Genomic DNA, 16,983 nt, shown 5'->3' on the forward strand with positions numbered 1-16,983 from the left:
ATCACAGATCATCATAGACGAAGCTGAGTATTATGATGCCCCAGGCCTTCATTATCTCCACAACTTCGTAGACGATATGTTTACTGACTCTCAACTGTAGGCAGTGAGACGAGATATATCTAATTCACACCGTTTGAACGCACTGTGAGCCAGGTTGCTTCGGGTGTTTCCTCTAAGAACATGAAAATAAATTATGGGTATCCTGAAACCTCGAGGTATTGGGTGTGACATTCGCCGCAAACGTTGGGGAATTACTCACAAGAATCTAATATATGATAGCCATGTGCCCAGTGGACAGAACGTTCTCCTTAAATGAAAATCGCGACTTAGGCTACATGTATACCGCGAATTCACGGCGGCTTCCGACACTACATAGAATCGTAATGAAATCTTACTTATTCGGAGAATTGGTATGCCAACCTGGTCTCTTTAATTTCATAAAGGAAGATATGTATTCCTATGAGGGGACTGAGAACGGCAAACAGATTTAAAAAAAAGTATAATCAGATTTCCTGATGGCGGTTTCCCAGAGCATGACAAAACTTCTCAAGCAGCCTTCCCGCAAGTTAAGCCATTGTTTCTGTGCATATGATTACAAGAATTTCACCGACATGTACCCTCTTAGCAGTTTTGTAGATTGTACCATCATACGGTGACCGGGCTTTCTCTCTCGCAGCCCCACAGCTCTGGAATGCTCTACCCGAACGACTGAGATTGTGCGACAACCTTAACTCATTCAGAGTCCTTCTGAAAGCCCACCTCTTTCGGGAGGCCTTTGGATGAGTTGGTGTTTCCATTGTAAAGCGCATTGAGCGAACAATTGTCTGGATACTGCGCTATATAAGCATCATTTACATATATATATTGGGGGCTCTTGAATAGAGTTCTTTTGGGGTGGGGAGGTATCGTGGTTCGAGAGCACTGCTGAGCTCATGTAAAGCGCATTGAGCGAACAATTGTCTGGATACTGCGCTATATAAGCATCATTTATATTGGGGGCTCTTGAATAGAGTTCTTTTGGGGTGGGGAGGTATCGTGGTTCGAGAGCACTGCTGAGCTCATGTAAAGCGCATTGAGCGGACAATTGTCTGGATACTGCGCTATATAAGCATCATTTATATATATATATTGGGGGCTCTTGAATAGAGTTCTTTTGGGGTGGGGAGGTATCGTGGTTCGAGAGCACTGCTGAGCTCATGACCACTAGTTGTGTGTGCATCACCCAGTACGACAATCATAAAGCAGATGATGCATGCCAATTTATCGGCGGTGAACGGCAATCCTAAAGACAGGGATACCGACGCAGCACGCCGCTGATAGATGACCATGCATTTTCGCTTCACCCTCTTGCCATTAAGAAAACACGTCTCAGCCTGTTTCCAGTTAGCTTTATGGTTTTACACATTTAAAACCGAAACAGATGCGATAAATACACAATTCAGCCCCCTCCCCCCCAAAAAAAAGTTGCGTGGCACGTTTTGCTTTATAGGGTAGCCAGGAATTCTAGTATGGGACCCGTGGAGGGTGGGTTTTTTTCATTTTTTCCGAAGAGCAGATTTTCATGGTCAAGTGCAAAGATCATGCCCGTAAACGGGGAAGGTCGTTTGCACGCAATCCATCCCCTACTTGGAGCTGCGCTTGCGAGTATTTGCATCAGCAGAGAGTAACGCCTCGTCGGAATTATGCCGCCATCTCAGTGACACTAGCATGTAATTTGACATTCTTTGCACTCATTGCGATGGTCGATCAGGAAGGATTTATTGACAGAATATGAGACGGATACTGTACACCCCTTCATCATTCATTCTTCAAAGCTTTGTGATGTGATCAATTTGAATTAGTCGATGTTTATGGTTGGCTGGAGGGTTTTAATGAGATTATGCCTTGAACCAAATTAGGTGCGATAATGATGACAGTGTCACATCGACGGTGGTGTCAATGGCGTTTTGTTCTTCCTCTTCTCATACAGCCAGGCTATCGCCATGCAGAGTCATCCCCACAACACTAAACATTTACCAACCACCAGAAGGGCGTGGCGGTTTCTGAACTCTGACGGTCAAAACGGGTCTGGTTACTTCTGGCGTGACATAGCCCCATCAGTCAGTGGCTGATCACGTATTATTGAATACGCCAGAGTCATCACCACAACACTTAATTTAGCTGCAGTACGAGAGCCCTGGGGGTAGGTAGCGTGGCCACTTCTGAATTCCGGGGAGATACTCTGAGGGAAATTACCGGTGATTACCGACCTCCTCTGGCGCCGAGTGATCGTTTGGTGAAGGACTCTTCATCGAGAGGTCAATTGGGATGTCACTTGGCAATTAAGCGTTGGAACCTGGGGGCCTGCCGTGTGTGTTAACCCATCGATGAAAATTTCATCGGGTGGAGGCTTTGGTCAAGGAATATGGTAATCAGCTGTTTTATCGAAAGTTCATGTATGATACAAGACGCATACACGTATGGTTAAACGGCACCAAATTGTTTAAAACCTACCAATATTATCAAAATTTGTTTTCAATGATATCTAGACTTTTAACAATTCCAGGGTGTTGTTGTGATAGAATTGAGATTAAAGTTCCAGACGTGTTTATTGGGCCACAAAATACATCATTTACATCATACATATCTTAATCAATCGTTCTAAAGTGGAGCTATTGAGTTAGCGAGATCCGAGAGCATTGTAACAAATGAAAAAGCTACCTCAATGAAACAAAAGAATGGAAGCAATACATGCCAGATATATTCACAATTCATTCGCAATAAATTGATTTGTCTTGTCATTTTTATACCAAACGAGTACAACTGTAAGATTTTTACCCAGTCACGAGAAGCATCAGTAATATGTGTCCCTCAAGATTTGTTGGATGGTTTCCTGTTTTTGTAAGTACTCTACAAGGAAAAACATGAGGTTTTCAGACTTTCCTCGTAGAAATCCGGCGGAGAAGTCGTAGAAGAATGTGCCATTTCTTAGATCTGTATAAGTCACCAGTGAATATTTTTGCTTTTCGCTGTTCATAACTAGTATCACAATATTATAGGCTTGAAAATTGTAAACCCTTTTAAAAGCTTTGAACATGTGGTCTTCCGAATACTGTGTGCTTATCAAGACATTGTATTCCACCTTTTTCTGTTTATATATGCAACAAAGTTATGCGACGAGTTGCTGGCAAGTGGTCCTAAATATTACTTCGTGTTCGAGGAAGCGCTCGGCCCTCGATTGTACGATTTTGTGTGCTCAGGAAAACTTGCGGGAGTTCATTTGTACACGTCGTGAAAAGGGAATACTGAATAAAACTGTAAGTTACAGAAGATTGGTGATCATCTCCAAATACTTTGTATTTGCACTTTGTAGGACGTCTGTCAAGGTCGTCATGATTTGTAAGTGTGACCTCTTTTGCCGGATTGAATACCTGGGGCCTGTACAGTCACTAATTTTTTGAATACTTCAAAATCTCCCTCCCAGCCAGTACCTGGAGTTAAAAGTAAGGCCGGGTCTATTTGGCAAGCCGCTCGCCGAACAGGCATCTTTTTTGTCCTGTTTGGAGAGCCGCTTGCCAAACAGCACTAAAAAGCCACCCTGTTCGGCCAGCCGGGCTTGCCACTAAACAGGTAAAAAATCTACCCTGTTTGGCGAGCTGGGGACTTTACTTTAATATTAATGAGTTCGGCTCTCCATTCAGGACAAGAAAAAGTCGCTGTTTGGTAAGCCGGGCTTGCCGAGTAGTCACTTCCTAAAAGGTAAACGTAGTCCCCGACGAACGCTAGGACGACATGTGTTAAGTGTTGTACCTAATTTTGTAATTGGCAGTGAAATTTATCTCTGTCCTTTTCAGCCAATAATCGCTGACTATCAACACATCAGCAGTTTTATGGTAGACCAAAGGTTTCAACCTATAGTTGATCAATTTAGGTTCGATGGAAAACATGGCCTGTTTCTCGCTTATCATCAAAATGAAATAACTGTGATTTTTGTGAGATCTAATATGACACGTGTAACTTTGCCTGTCCCAAAGATAAAAGGCCGTCAACGGAGAAATGTTCTTCACGGTCGCACCCTCATTGGAACTATGGGCCTGGGCACGTTGTACTTCATTGTCCTCGAAGCCATTAAGGCGCGAGGCAATCTTGGCGTCCTCACACTAAACGATAGGTGTGGGCTTTTTAATCGCATTATCCCCATACCTCAAATCAAAGAATGTTTCGGAAGTGTCAGTAAAGTCAGTACGTCGACTAGCATATTTGTTGTCAGTTGCGAGGGTAGAATAGCCTCGGATACGTGGTTTGTTGTTTTTAGATTAGCGAGGAAGGGAGGATTGCACCTGGAACCTGTGACCGTGTCACATAAACTGCATGGAAAGGGAACGTTGAAGATAGTATGGATTTCACGTTATGATTTTGTTGCGTGGTTCACAGAAGGGGAAGAGTTGTTGTTGTTTAGAATCGAACTAATGTACAAGGTTTTTCGACTGAAGCTGGTGTTCAGCAGGGATGTTAATCTGACCGATGTACTCTGGGATGCGAGTACCAGAGCCATTCTGCTCTTAACAAGCAAGAACATGATCGGCTGGGTCGCGAAAGAACACTTAAAACCCGAAAGTTCGCCGATGAAAAGAGATAAGGTCGACCTACAAGTTCGAGTTACTGTTTTGGAGACCAATTCTTTTATCGGCTGTCGCTTTCGTGAGTGTTTTCTTGTTGGCAATGGTGATTTATTTCAGGCCATGTTTATCAGTGGGAAAGACGGGCGCAAAAGGTTACATCGTATTGAGGTCAGTCAGCCAAGATATGCATAAAACGTAAAGATTTAATCAAAAGAAAATTCGCAAAAAGCAACATTTCGCTTAATTTGGCTGTGTTTCTTCAGCATTTTTATACACAAAATGCTACGCTGGTCACCCTCGACTAACAGAAGGGTGTAGCTGCAATTATAAACACCTATTACTGGTCTGTTTGTGAAGAGTTTGTACAGAAATCCTGGTTTCGGTAGATCAAAGAAAATTTGAAGCCCTTATTATGTAGCTCAAAGTATACTAGGGACATAATTTTCTTTTTCTACCAACGGTTTGTCTGATTCTGCTACTTAAGTGGCGGTTTTCCGCATTCCAAGGCTAGGCCGATGTAGCAGTCCAAAAAGTCTCCTGAAAAAGTGACCTTCCCTGTGGTATGATGACGGATTAGAGTGCGTGGACCTTTAGCGACCATGCAATGAGAACAATATGTGAACAACGAAGACATACGATGTCGCCTATTTTGGATATGATTGATAGGTGATCCGTCACTTTCTCACGTTTTGTGAAAACTAAAAATTGAGATGATGTGACGAATCGCAATTTAATCACTTTATTATCTATTAAAAACAAGGATTCGGGAGTTTTTAGCCGAGTCATGACAACGTCCAAGATGTCAAAAGATTGAAAAATATCTGCCTGCTGGATCAATCAACGTTAGGACTGATTAAGGAGATATTTTCTCGTACAGCGAGTCAAGGCAGCCATCGCGGGATTCATGTGATTCCACTAGAGCGACGGTTGCATGCCGAGTTCCCGGCGCTTGTCATCTACCCAAATGCGGATACTCTGCCCGGGGTACTCTGAATCCCGCTGCCCTGGCAAACCTACGTTCGGGTCCAGCGGTTATTGCTAATTACAATTGAACTGCTGGTGTCGTCTTTTGATGATATTTTTGCTCCTCAGCAACTGCTCTAGCGGGGAGTTTTGATTAACAATGAGTAAAGAGTGTTATTGGAAGGTGAACTTAGTCGATTTCTTCTTCATTTGACACTCTAAGCTTTTGGAAAATATTCGAATCAAGAGACGAAATTTCAACGATAGATAGAATATGACCAGGGAGCAATTCGGGCTGTGATTCCTTGTTTCAATACGGTTGATGATAGAGTAGACTGGTCTGACCTCGTACGTCATATTTCAGAACTTGGGTACAAATTAGAGTTTTGATTTTACAATGTTGGTAGACTCGGTTGACATTGATGAGTATGGCAAGCTTCATCTAATATCTCACAGATATCAGTGTCTTTTAAGGAGCCAGACTCGAGGTGAAGCCAACTACATAGTCTATAAGCTTGATGCTGGCTCTCCACTAGGAAGTCTATATCTGTTGGTATGCTAAATCTAATGTCTCTTAGATATCAGTGTCTTATAAGGAGCCGGACTCATAGTGAGTCCAACAACTGGCTCCAAGCTTGGCTCAGCTTCTCCAGGCGGGAGTGAAATCGTGAACTTGTGCAGCAGTGTCGCAAAGATAAGGAATGCCTCCATTCTCGCCAGGTTTTCCCCAAGGCATTGGCGGCGCCCTGGAAAGATATGACATTACATAGCAAGAGATCTAGCCCTATGGGAAAAGTATGAATACACCTCTAAGACATTGCTAGTTCGTCTGCGTCGTTCGGGCTTCAAAGTTTCAGGCATATTTGCCAAGTTGCATTGGTCGCAGCTTCAACTTACCTTAGAGCAACCAGCCAAACGGTGGTTACTCTAACAACTTACCGATGCCAAAAGGAATGAACTCCGGTCTGGTTACAACCTCGCCACTCTCGTTCAGGAAGTGTCTTGGGTCGAATTTCTCGGGCGATTCCCACACCTTCGGGTCACGGAGAAGGTACCAGATGTTCGGATGGACGAATGCACCCTTGGGGATGGTGTACCCACGGAATTGGATGTCGCGCTGGTTGTTTGCGTGAGGTACTGCGAGGGGGGCTACCGAGCCCAGTCGCATGACCTGAAGAAAGAATGAACCTACTTCGTGTAGTCAAGCAGTGGTAGAATGGATAGCACTTTGAATCTCTCTTTCTGTTATGATACGACTGTAGGAAATACTCGGGGATGGTATGTGGCAACATTGACAGATTTTTTTTCAAGGGGGTTAATGTTAATGAACTGAAGCATTAAATTTGAATGCACACAGGGTCTTCCTTTGGAGAGGGCTCAGGAGGGCTTAGTAAGCAAGATTTGCGGTCTCCATTATTCTGTGTCTCATTCTGCGTGTTTGTTCTTGTTGTGAAGTCTCATTATGGTGGGGTTGCCCGGAGGAGGTGTCCGACATCAGCTGCAAACGCATTGCCAAGGAGAGCACTCACATGGACACCACAGGGGAGACGGAATAGAGGCAGACCAAGAGAGACCTGGCGGCGTTCCATGGCAAAGGAACTTCAAGAGAAGGGCCTAACGTGGGAGGCAGCCAGACAGCGAGCAGCCAACAGACTTGAGTGGAGGACCCTGGGGAACGCCCCATGTGCCACCTAGGGCACGAAGGGTCCTAAGAGAGAAGAGGTGTCCGACATCAGCTGCAAGCAGCTGTTCACTTGGAAATACCGGATGGAGTAGGCCTAAGATTTTGCTTGCCCTTCCGTAGTTCAAGGTATTCTACTTAATAAAACATCGGAGAAATGCAGCCTGCCGAAATCATAAAGTTACGCGACAATTTCAGTAATAGAATCCACAATAAAATCTCCAAGCTTCGTCATTAGTAACGGTTGCTGAGTGATGGACTAGAACCGTTTGTTAGCGTAATTTTGCCCTACGGAGCAATTGCTAGCTATTCTCTCATTGGGAGATTGCCCACAATTTTCAGTTGGGTCCCGGTGGCACACCAGCATGCGCAGAGAAAATGTCTTCACCTCAAAGAGCGTGGCATCAGTGTAAGGAAGCAGCCGCCTTTCCTTGAGCGTCACTATCCCATCCGTGCCCAAGACGTCGTCTAATTCTGCCTGGACCTTCTCCTGGACGTCTGGGTTGGTCATCATGTACAAAACCGCCCAACTGAGGGTTGTTGATGTCGTCTCGACTCCAGCGAAGAACAGTTCGACCACATTCCATCTGAGCTGCTCATCTGAAAACAAGTTGGAAATGCCATCCACAGATGATATATCAGTGTGCAGTGTAAATACTGACACTTCACCGTTAATTGTGGGGGCGGAGAATGTGAAAACTGCTGTGATAATTATGTAGGATTCGCTATTAAAAGAAGCGAAGGATTTGGATTGAAAAATCGAGCGTAGTATATTCTTCTCGAGTGGAGTCTGACATTAGCTCGGTCGTTAGTGCCGAGTGCTGGCCTGAAGTTCAGGATGCATCCAGGTTATGTGCAAACACGATATTTTAAAACGAAATTTGCTCTTGGCTGCAGGTCTTCGGCGGTTCTCAACAGCTTCATATTCAATGACTTTGGTCGCAGTTGCAGCCAAAAGCCCTGTCTTTTTTTCATCAAGGGACAGTCCTGCAGAAAGTGCCTTGGCGTTCGGTCGCCAAGTTCGCATTCGCACTCGGCAGGTACCAACGTTTTGGTTTGAAGCCCTTGTTTCCTCAGGTGCTGGTGGATTCCGGAGTCTCCATGGACCGAGTCGGCTACGAACTTGATATTACCTGTGAATTCGTGGTCAGTGTCCTCACTATTCAGACGTCTCTGCTCGGCAATGCAAGCATCAATGTAGTCATGGATGTTGTCAGGATCAAACTTTTCCCTGTGCTCTGCTATTTGCTTATCCGTCATACTGGAAGAAGAAGGAATGTGTTGTATGGGTGGCACAAAAACAAATGGTCATACTTCCTCCTCTTGGGTCAATTGCATGGGAAAATTTTCTAGACGAAATTTCATAATCAGACCAAGAATGATTCGGTCGAGTAGTCAATAGTCAATTTACTAGATAAAAATAAAATTTAAAAGAAGATTGATTCGGTCCTGATCAGTAGTTTTAGCTCAGCGTCAATTTTCTAAAAGTACGAGGAGAAATTTTACAGTAAGTTGTACCTCTCAACTTATAAAATCCCAAGCCCGAATTAATTCTTAGAACTAAACAAAGAAAGAACTGGAAGAATTATAATATTACCTGAACAGCTGATTACAAAAAATCTCCTCTATCCGTTTCAGATTTGTAATATCGCCGGGGAGATACCGCAGAATCGGCGAAATATTGGCAATGGAGCCGAATCTTGCCAGCCTGACATATTCGTTGAGAATCCCGGTGTATGAAAGAAAATCCGCGTCATCGTAACTGTAATGTTTGCCAAAGGTCGATATGCAGACTATATTCGAAGCCACCATGTTAAGTAATGGCGACACGTCTTGAGCGGTGTTGTTCCGTTTTTCCAACTCGCTGCAAAGTTGCGTGGCCTCGCTCAGGATGTTCTTCTCGGCGGCCATTTTGCCCGCGAAATCTCGCAGCGTCGAGAGCGAGAAGTGGCGTTGTTTCTTCGACAGCTTCCCATTGCTGCTGATAAGTCCTGAAATATGAAATTGCCATCTCAATATTCTCCATAACATCATAGTGGATAGCCCATTGCGTCAAAAATTCTTGGCGCCTAGAAATGGTGTTTATACAATAATTTAGGGGTCTTACCCAATCCTTTAGTCAAATACTTGTGGTAGAAGAATCTTTCCGGTCTGTCAGACAGGCTGTCATTTTGAAACGCCTCCTTCACTGCGTCGTACGAATGCAAGAAAATGTAAGGGTCGGGCCCGAGGTACAGGGAGACGATGTCAGAGTTGTACTTCTTGGAGAGGTTTGCAGCGACTCGCGCTAGGTTGGGCTCTGAAATAAGGGGGCAAGTTGTTCAGTGGAGCGACAAAACACTGCCTTAGCCAATCACAGTCACAGAGACGCTGCAGTCGCTTTGCTGTCGCTGGTTCTCTGGACAAGGCTGTTACTCTTATTGGGAAATCTAGGCTACGCTGTGGTCCAGTAATCCTGCGGCTCGGACAATCCACAAGATGTCAGGAGGACCCTGGTTCGGGCCCCACTTTGAGCTAACTTGCCTTTCCCCACCTTTACGTATGAACTATTACCGGTCTGAATACTCGGGCTGATTAAGCAGCTTATCTGAGTTACACTGAAATATTTCAGGATTGAGTTGAGACAAACAAGTGAAGTAGGGTGATTTTATCTCCTACGTAGTTGTTATCAGACTGTTACTCAAAACTTCAAACTTTTTTTAGGTCAATTATGCAAAAATCTGTTCCAAGTGTTAAACCTTGGTACACAATAAAAGTAGGCTTCACATTCACTCCTTGAGCACCACAGACAGAGGTGTTCATAGTTAATCATGTCATGCAGTATTGCACTATGTCGTGCATTATTGCACTAGAAATCTTCATGTGTGTTGTCAAGGCCTACATGAAGCCCACGACTCGAGTCGCCTGTAAAGGTGGCTGATCTCAAGCCCTTTACATTCCCTCCTTGAGCACCACAGGTGAAGGTTTCCATAGTGCATCGGCCTTATGCATTAGGTACTTACGCATAAAGCTACATGGTGGTCATATGTTGCCATACGGCAACGATTCCCAGTTTTAAGTGCAAGGCTACATGTACATCGACACTGTGTCGTATTACTCTTACCTATAAATGGTAGAGACCCCAATATGGGCATTCCCCACGGGCCGGGTGGAAGGTTCCTTGGCGATCGAAGGTAAGTCCAGCACACGGACAACACGAGGATACAGAGGAGACAAAGTGAGATATTGTCCACCAACAGTGTGCATAACTGCTCCAATAACATGACGAACAAACTCTTGAAAAATGTTAAGAAATTACAGCCCTTCTAGCTTTATTCACCAACAAGAGCGGCCTCCACTGTGAGTGTCGTTAAATTTTATGTAGTACACAAGGACATGTAGTCAAACCTAGGCACGTACGTAGTAATTCAACTCGGGCTTTTTTGACCCGACAGTGTGTTATTTAGATAAAGGACTGTCACTCGGCTTTGACGTGTATAAAATTATCGAGGATGATGACCTTATTATGCACAAAGACTATCTCACTAGGTTGAGATGTGCGGACAGTTAAGTTACATTGTACCCATTATACAAGACCTGATGGAAAATGTCAATACCCATTTATCAAAGAATTGGAAGTTCGTGTGTATTGCACTAAGTTTGTAAAATGAATTCGCGCTTGGCATGAGAGATTATAGGGGTTAAAAATCGGCTCCAACCGTGTTGATTCCCTTTTTATACGCCGTTCCGCCGTTAGTTTTAGTGGCGTTCGTCAAGGCGGGCGGGATGACTTGAGGGTATTGGAAAATCTCCCAATGAGACGCAGCCTATCATTTGCTGCTGAGCAAAAGTACGCTAGTCAGTACACGGTGCAAATATCACCGTGCTACCGCTACCAGTGCGGGGGGGGGGGGGGGTAGGAGATTGGGTATTGAAGCAGCGAACAGCCAATGCGCGTCGAGACTTCCCATGCAAAGTTCTCGTTCATGTAAGCCGGGGCCGATCTTGAACTCTTTAACCTATCTTCTGTTTACATATTTACTCTAACGTCTCTTAGATATCAGTGTCCTATAAGGAGCCGGACTCATAGTGAGCCCAACAACTGGCTCCAAGCTCGGCTCAGCTTCTCCAGGCGGGAGTGAAAAGGTGAACTTGTGCAGCAGTGTCGCAAAGATAAGGAAAGTCTCCATCCTCGCCAAACTCTCTCCGGGGCATTGACGGCGGCCGATACCGAATGGAATGAACTCCTGTCGGGTAACAACCTTCCCGCTCTCGTTGAGGAAGTTTCTAGGATTGAACTGTTCGGGTGATTCCCAGACCTTCGGGTCGCGTTGTAGGAACCAGATGTTCGGGTGGACGTATGCCCCCTTGGGGATGGTGAACCCACGGAATTGGATGTCGTGGTGGTTGTTGCTATGTGGACCGGCGACGGAGCCCATGCCGAGCCTCATCACCTAAAGGAAAAATTAGCAGAAATTCGTATGATACGTATTACTAGCTGGGCAGTGGAAATTACCAGTCGATTGAAAATTAAGGAACAGTTGGTAAAAGTGGTGTCATGCCTGAGATGGTATCATACGTTGCGTTTAACTTCGTGTCACCGCCAGTAACCTCGCTGGGCGTCAGTTCCGATGTGACGAATTCCAAAGCAATTGAAGTAAAGTTACTTGCTAAATATCATATCAAGGTACATGTATATGTAACGGGTATCGCAACTACGATGTTCGCATCATTCGAACCACTTAACCACGTGTCCGTCAAACGGCCGACCAAAGCAGTTTTTCCACGGAGGTGACCGCATTGAGAAACCACTTTAGTTGAATCGGGCCTTTACAGAGATAAGCAGCTCAAGATGAAAGGTATTACCTCCAGAAGTGCGGCATCAGTGTAGGACAGTCGCCGCCTATCCATGAGCGTAACCATCCCATCCTGACCCAAAACCTCGTCCAGTTCTGCTTGGACCTTCGCCTGCTCTTCTGGGTTTATCATCAGGTATAGTATCGCCCACTGTAGGGTTGTCGATGTGGTGTCGGCACCGGCGAAGAACAACTCGACCACATTCCATTTTAACTGTTCGTCTGATAACATAAAAGAGACAATTACGTCTATGACTAAAGGCGAAAATGAAAGACGGCGAAAGATAGCTGCCAATTAGCTCACAATTAGCAACAGCCACCGGCCAATTTAGAGTAAGCTCTAAGTTTGAGTTTACATCATCTTGCAATTGGCCACCACTGTTTATAATATCTCATACAGCCATGAGGGTCAGGATGCGTTTACATTGCAGTCGCGCTGTACCAGGTTATGTGTCACGTCTCACGATTCGTGAGTGGAGAAAAATTACACACATACGCATGTGAAGACTGCAATTTGGAAATAACTTTTCCATTCTTCAGTTCACGTGGTTGTGACACGTTACGCATGACATGTGAAAAACAAAAATGTGACTTGTTTTTGAATCCGGCCCAAACGTACCTGTCAACGTGTTTTCTGTGTCGCCTCCTCTCCCATGCTGCTGTTCGAGAAGACAAGCATCGATGTAGTCTTTGACGTTGTCAGGGTCGAAATTCTCTCTGTGTTCAGCTATTTGCTTATCCGTCATACTGAAAGAAGAGAAGAGTTTACGTCTATAAGTAGGTAAATCCGTTTTTGCCATTTGAGAAAAATTGCTTACAGGTTTTGAATTTAGCTAAAAATGCATTTGCCAATTTTCGACATTTTGATGATCAAAGTTTTAGTGTTATTGGTCCGAATGCTCCGAAATTTTGAAAGCAGATTAGTCATTATATAGGCAATGCCTTAGTGTGGTGAGAACTCCATAATTTTGGGTATGGCGCATAACGCGTTTTGCGATGAGGTTCATGTCCCTATCCCGGGAAGTCCTGCGGGGTGGGATTTTGTACCCATACTCGCGTGAGGCAACTACGCGGTAGTACCAATTAGCTGATAAAATATTACGGATGCTATCTGCAACGTTCTAGTATCGAGTTTTCAATAATTTTCCAGTGACAGTGTGTTGCTAACTTCATAGCATATAATTTGAAATTCACCAGTGCGAATTTGCCAACGACAGGTTGCGGCTGGTCATTATTCTGATCATCACAAGTCTACTTGGACAACATTTGCTACTAATGAAATACGCCCGTCAGACCAGCAGAGTCCGCATACCCTTTTGCACATTTCTTTGAACTTTAACTTTGAAAGAACAGTATTACTGGGAACATACCAAAAGAGCTGAGAGAATATCTCATCGATCCGATTCAAGCTTGTAATATCGCCGGGGAGATACCGCAGTATGGGTGAAAGGTTAGCAAGAGAGCCAAACTTCGCCAGCCTAAAGTACTCATTGATAATCTCCGTATAGGACAAAAACTCCGCGTCATCGTAACTGTACTGTCTGCCAAAGGTCGTGATACAGATGATATTCGAAGCCGCCATGTTAAACAGGGGCGTCATGTCAAAACTTGTCTTGTCTCGCTTGTCGATTTCGCTTGAAAGTTGCTCTACCTCGCTCAGGATGTTTTTCTCGGCGGCCATTTTGCCCGCAAAATCTCGCAGCGCCGAGAGCGTGAAGTGGCGTTGTTTTCTCGACAGCTTGCCATTGCTGGAAATAAGCCCTGAAAAACAACGTTTTCATGAGTTTTCACGGTGAATCACTGCATCGAAATCATCTTAGTGTTTGTGAAAGAAATACAACTATTCCTTCCCTATTACATTTGGGTAAATGATTTTTGCCCCAATGCAAGTGTCCTTGATCCTTTTTGAAGCGAAAACGACCAAATACAGTCACGTGTTTGATTCAATTGAGATCAATTGTCACCGATAAACAGCTCGGAGGTGTGTGTTAGAGTGATTCCTTTAGCATAGAATGAGCAGAGCTAGAGTAAAAATCACGAAAACTGTTCGCGGCGAAGGTCGCGAAAATCTCCTACGCGCGAAATTTCCTTTTCTTCCGTATCTGTCTTCTTGGGGACTTCTCCTAAGTAGCCTCGGAAAATTCAAAGGTGAATCTATTAAAGATAGAAAGAGACTTACCTCTTCCTTTGGACAAATACTTGCTGTAGAAGAAGCTCTCCGGTCTGTCCGACAGGCTCTCATTTTGAAACGCCTCCTTCACCGCTTCGTACGAATGCAAGAAAATGAAAAGGTCGGGCCCGAGGTACAGGGAGACGATGTCAGAGTTGTACTTCTTGGAGAGGTTTGCAGCAACTCTGGCAAGGTGAGGCTCTGAAATGAGACGGGTATTGATGTTTTGAGTTCTACTTGTAAAGACTTTGTGGTGTATACATGAACCATTAACGAAGGGGAAATAGGTAGGAGCCAGAGAGTCCCCTTTAAGTTTTTTTAACAGATTATTGCAGTCAGTTAACTCTAACGAATCAGAACTTGGACGTTATTGTAAACAACAGATTAATGGTCGATACCCCAAATGAGTATTCTCAACGGAAGGTTAAAGGTTCCCTGGCTACCTCAACTACATGTAGGTCCAGCACACAAACAACACCACGATATAAAAAGATGCCTCTCATTCACTCATTGGGCACCACATGTAAAGGTTCTCATAGTACATCAGTGTATTATCATGTTACTTATATGTAAAGGACATTAATACATACTTTAGAAGAAGATCTGGGATTGTGTCATCCACGCATAAGAGAGTGTGTAAAATAATGCAATTTGTCCAATTGTAAAATTGCCTTTTTCGTTGTTTAAAGGGGGACTACATGGCATGGACCCGGAAACAGCCCGCTATCAGGATCCAGCTCATCTAGACTGATCTGATCATGGAATATCATGGAATATTTTCCTAAAGCCATCTTTCTCTCTGTCGTTGCAGCATTCATCCTCTGCATGGGCCCAGCTGAAACAGCCCACTTTCTTCTCGCTGCTGAACAAACAATGTCCAGTTGGAATTACGCAATAATATTAATGCAACCGGTCCACGTGACTGAGATGGCGGCCATCATGGATGTTTGTAGGTCATCCTACGCCGCCATTTCTCAAACGGATAACTTCAACAAGACCATGAAGAATGTACTTTTATTTGGGACGGCGTACCCTGGGATAAATCTACGAGATGACGTTTTAAAGGTACGATTCTGTTAAAACAACCATTTTAGTTTTGATGAAAATTACATTGTTGTAGCCTCCTTAGTCATACAGTCAGACTTTGTCGGAGCCAGACATCGTCATTTAGACTGTAGGATTTCAAATTGTAATCGACCAATCATGAGGCGTTTAAAACACATCTGCATGTGCAGTTTGAGTCTTCCTGTCAGTTCGGTCTAGATGTCGGCGAAGCAGAAGCCCTGTACTCCACCATTGCCATGCTTTTGAGGGAAGTGGCGAATAGTAACTGCTGTTACATCCACGACTGTTCTGAAGTCTGCTCTGATTGGATCAATGAGATTATTTTAAAATAGCGTGGCCTTTGATTGGTTATAAAGATATTCAAAATGTCTGCAGGTGAAGGTCAAATTAAGAAGGTTTCTGCCGTTCTCCCAAAATGTCCAATCTAATTCGTATCGTCGAGTATTTTTAACCCAAATTGAATCTTCAATTAATGTGCTTTTTTCAGAACGCTATCAATGTACAACAAAATATGCACGACGCTGTTCTGCTTCTCTACGGTGCCATCTCAAAGACCATAACAGAAGGAGGAAACCCACTCGATGGCACGGCATTGCAAATGAATATGCAGGGGACAAACTTTACATCTACGGGGAAAATCGTCATACAAATGGACAAAAATGCTCAAATCGTCCAAGACTTTGTGTTATTCGATTATATGTGTATACCTCTGCTCCGTGTACATAGTGTGAATAATAGTGTTGAACTTGTACAGGCCGTTGACTTCTGGCGTGACATAATTGGGCGTGACGAGTGTTTCTTAGAAGATAACTGCAACACCAGTGGTGAGTATGTGTCCATGTGTAAAGGGTAAGATAAGGTGGTGCAATAGCATTCCGCGATAATGAGGTCACTGCAGCTGCTGCCCTCTATTTCCCCATCGCTGAATTACAGGCAATGTCGGACAAACATGCGGTTTCGTAATGGATTCAGGCTTTCCAACTAGGGCAGTTAGATTCAATCTGGCACATGTCCGAGTGTTGGAAATACTACATAATTGTTCTGAATATTTCTCTCTCTGACTCTATGGTATCATTCATGCTAAAAACAATGCAGGGTCAAAGATAATTGACTTTGAAATAAGCTCAAATGCGTAAAAATAAGTGTCGATGTCCGACTGTCACGTGAATAAAACGTCATCAATATCTTATTCAAATGACCTTGTGAGCTATAAATAGTAACGTCGCGGAATGCTATTAAATCCCTCGTACAGTCGGTGTGCATCGATGTATACTACCAGCCCTTTTTAACACTGCAGGGCCTATAATTGTATCTCTTTATCTTATATATTGATATTAATGCGAATAGTTTAGAGTGAGTTAGTTTAGATTAGATTAAATATTTTTGAGGTAGAGTTTGGGGTGAATTTTTTTATTCAGGTTTGTGCTGCTAGGAGGCAGTGTATCAGTTGGCCCATTTTTGCTCTAAAAATAACACAAATTTGGGGAAATCCTGACTTTTCACATTAGGCCTATGCCCTTGTTTATACTCAAAATCTAGGTGGCGATGACCTACTTTCTGTTTCTGAATAGTCCAGACTACAGAAAAACATAACTCAAACCCCATCTAGGACCTATAATTCAGGGAGCGCAATGTGCGTCTGATCAGAAAACGTAGTCAAAACGCGAA

At 43.9% G+C, this 16,983-nt stretch overlaps 3 protein-coding genes across 3 annotated transcripts in view; 1 reads left to right on the plus strand and 2 right to left on the minus strand.

Moving 5' to 3' along the window:
• The window catches only part of LOC135494379 (uncharacterized), a 104,654-nt gene extending 88,486 nt beyond the window's left edge, over positions 1-16,168 (plus strand). The window contains exons 3-4 of the mRNA XM_064782298.1: positions 15,062-15,315; positions 15,803-16,168. Coding sequence (XP_064638368.1) covers positions 15,062-15,315; positions 15,803-16,168 — 620 coding nt within the window. The remainder of the gene's footprint in view (positions 1-15,061; positions 15,316-15,802) is intronic.
• LOC135494781 (cytochrome P450 2U1-like) lies at positions 4,777-10,682 on the minus strand. Its single transcript, XM_064783058.1, has 7 exons — positions 10,349-10,682; positions 9,353-9,544; positions 8,843-9,236; positions 8,379-8,506; positions 7,634-7,845; positions 6,504-6,735; positions 4,777-6,310 (listed from the first exon to the last, which is right to left on the minus strand). The coding sequence occupies exons 1-7, from the start codon at positions 10,506-10,508 to the stop codon at positions 6,129-6,131; spliced, it is 1,500 nt and encodes a 499-aa protein (XP_064639128.1). The 5' UTR covers positions 10,509-10,682; the 3' UTR covers positions 4,777-6,128.
• LOC135495010 (cytochrome P450 2U1-like) lies at positions 11,268-14,761 on the minus strand. The gene is made up of 6 exons (XM_064783396.1): positions 14,758-14,761; positions 14,260-14,451; positions 13,451-13,841; positions 12,700-12,827; positions 12,091-12,302; positions 11,268-11,678 (listed from the first exon to the last, which is right to left on the minus strand). Exons 1-6 carry the CDS (start codon positions 14,759-14,761, stop codon positions 11,268-11,270), a joined length of 1,338 nt encoding a protein of 445 aa, XP_064639466.1.
• Positions 16,169-16,983: the final 815 nt, after the last annotated feature.

The sequence above is a fragment of the Lineus longissimus genome, chromosome 10 (assembly GCF_910592395.1).
Source record: "Lineus longissimus chromosome 10, tnLinLong1.2, whole genome shotgun sequence".
Lineage (NCBI taxonomy): Eukaryota > Metazoa > Nemertea > Pilidiophora > Heteronemertea > Lineidae > Lineus > Lineus longissimus.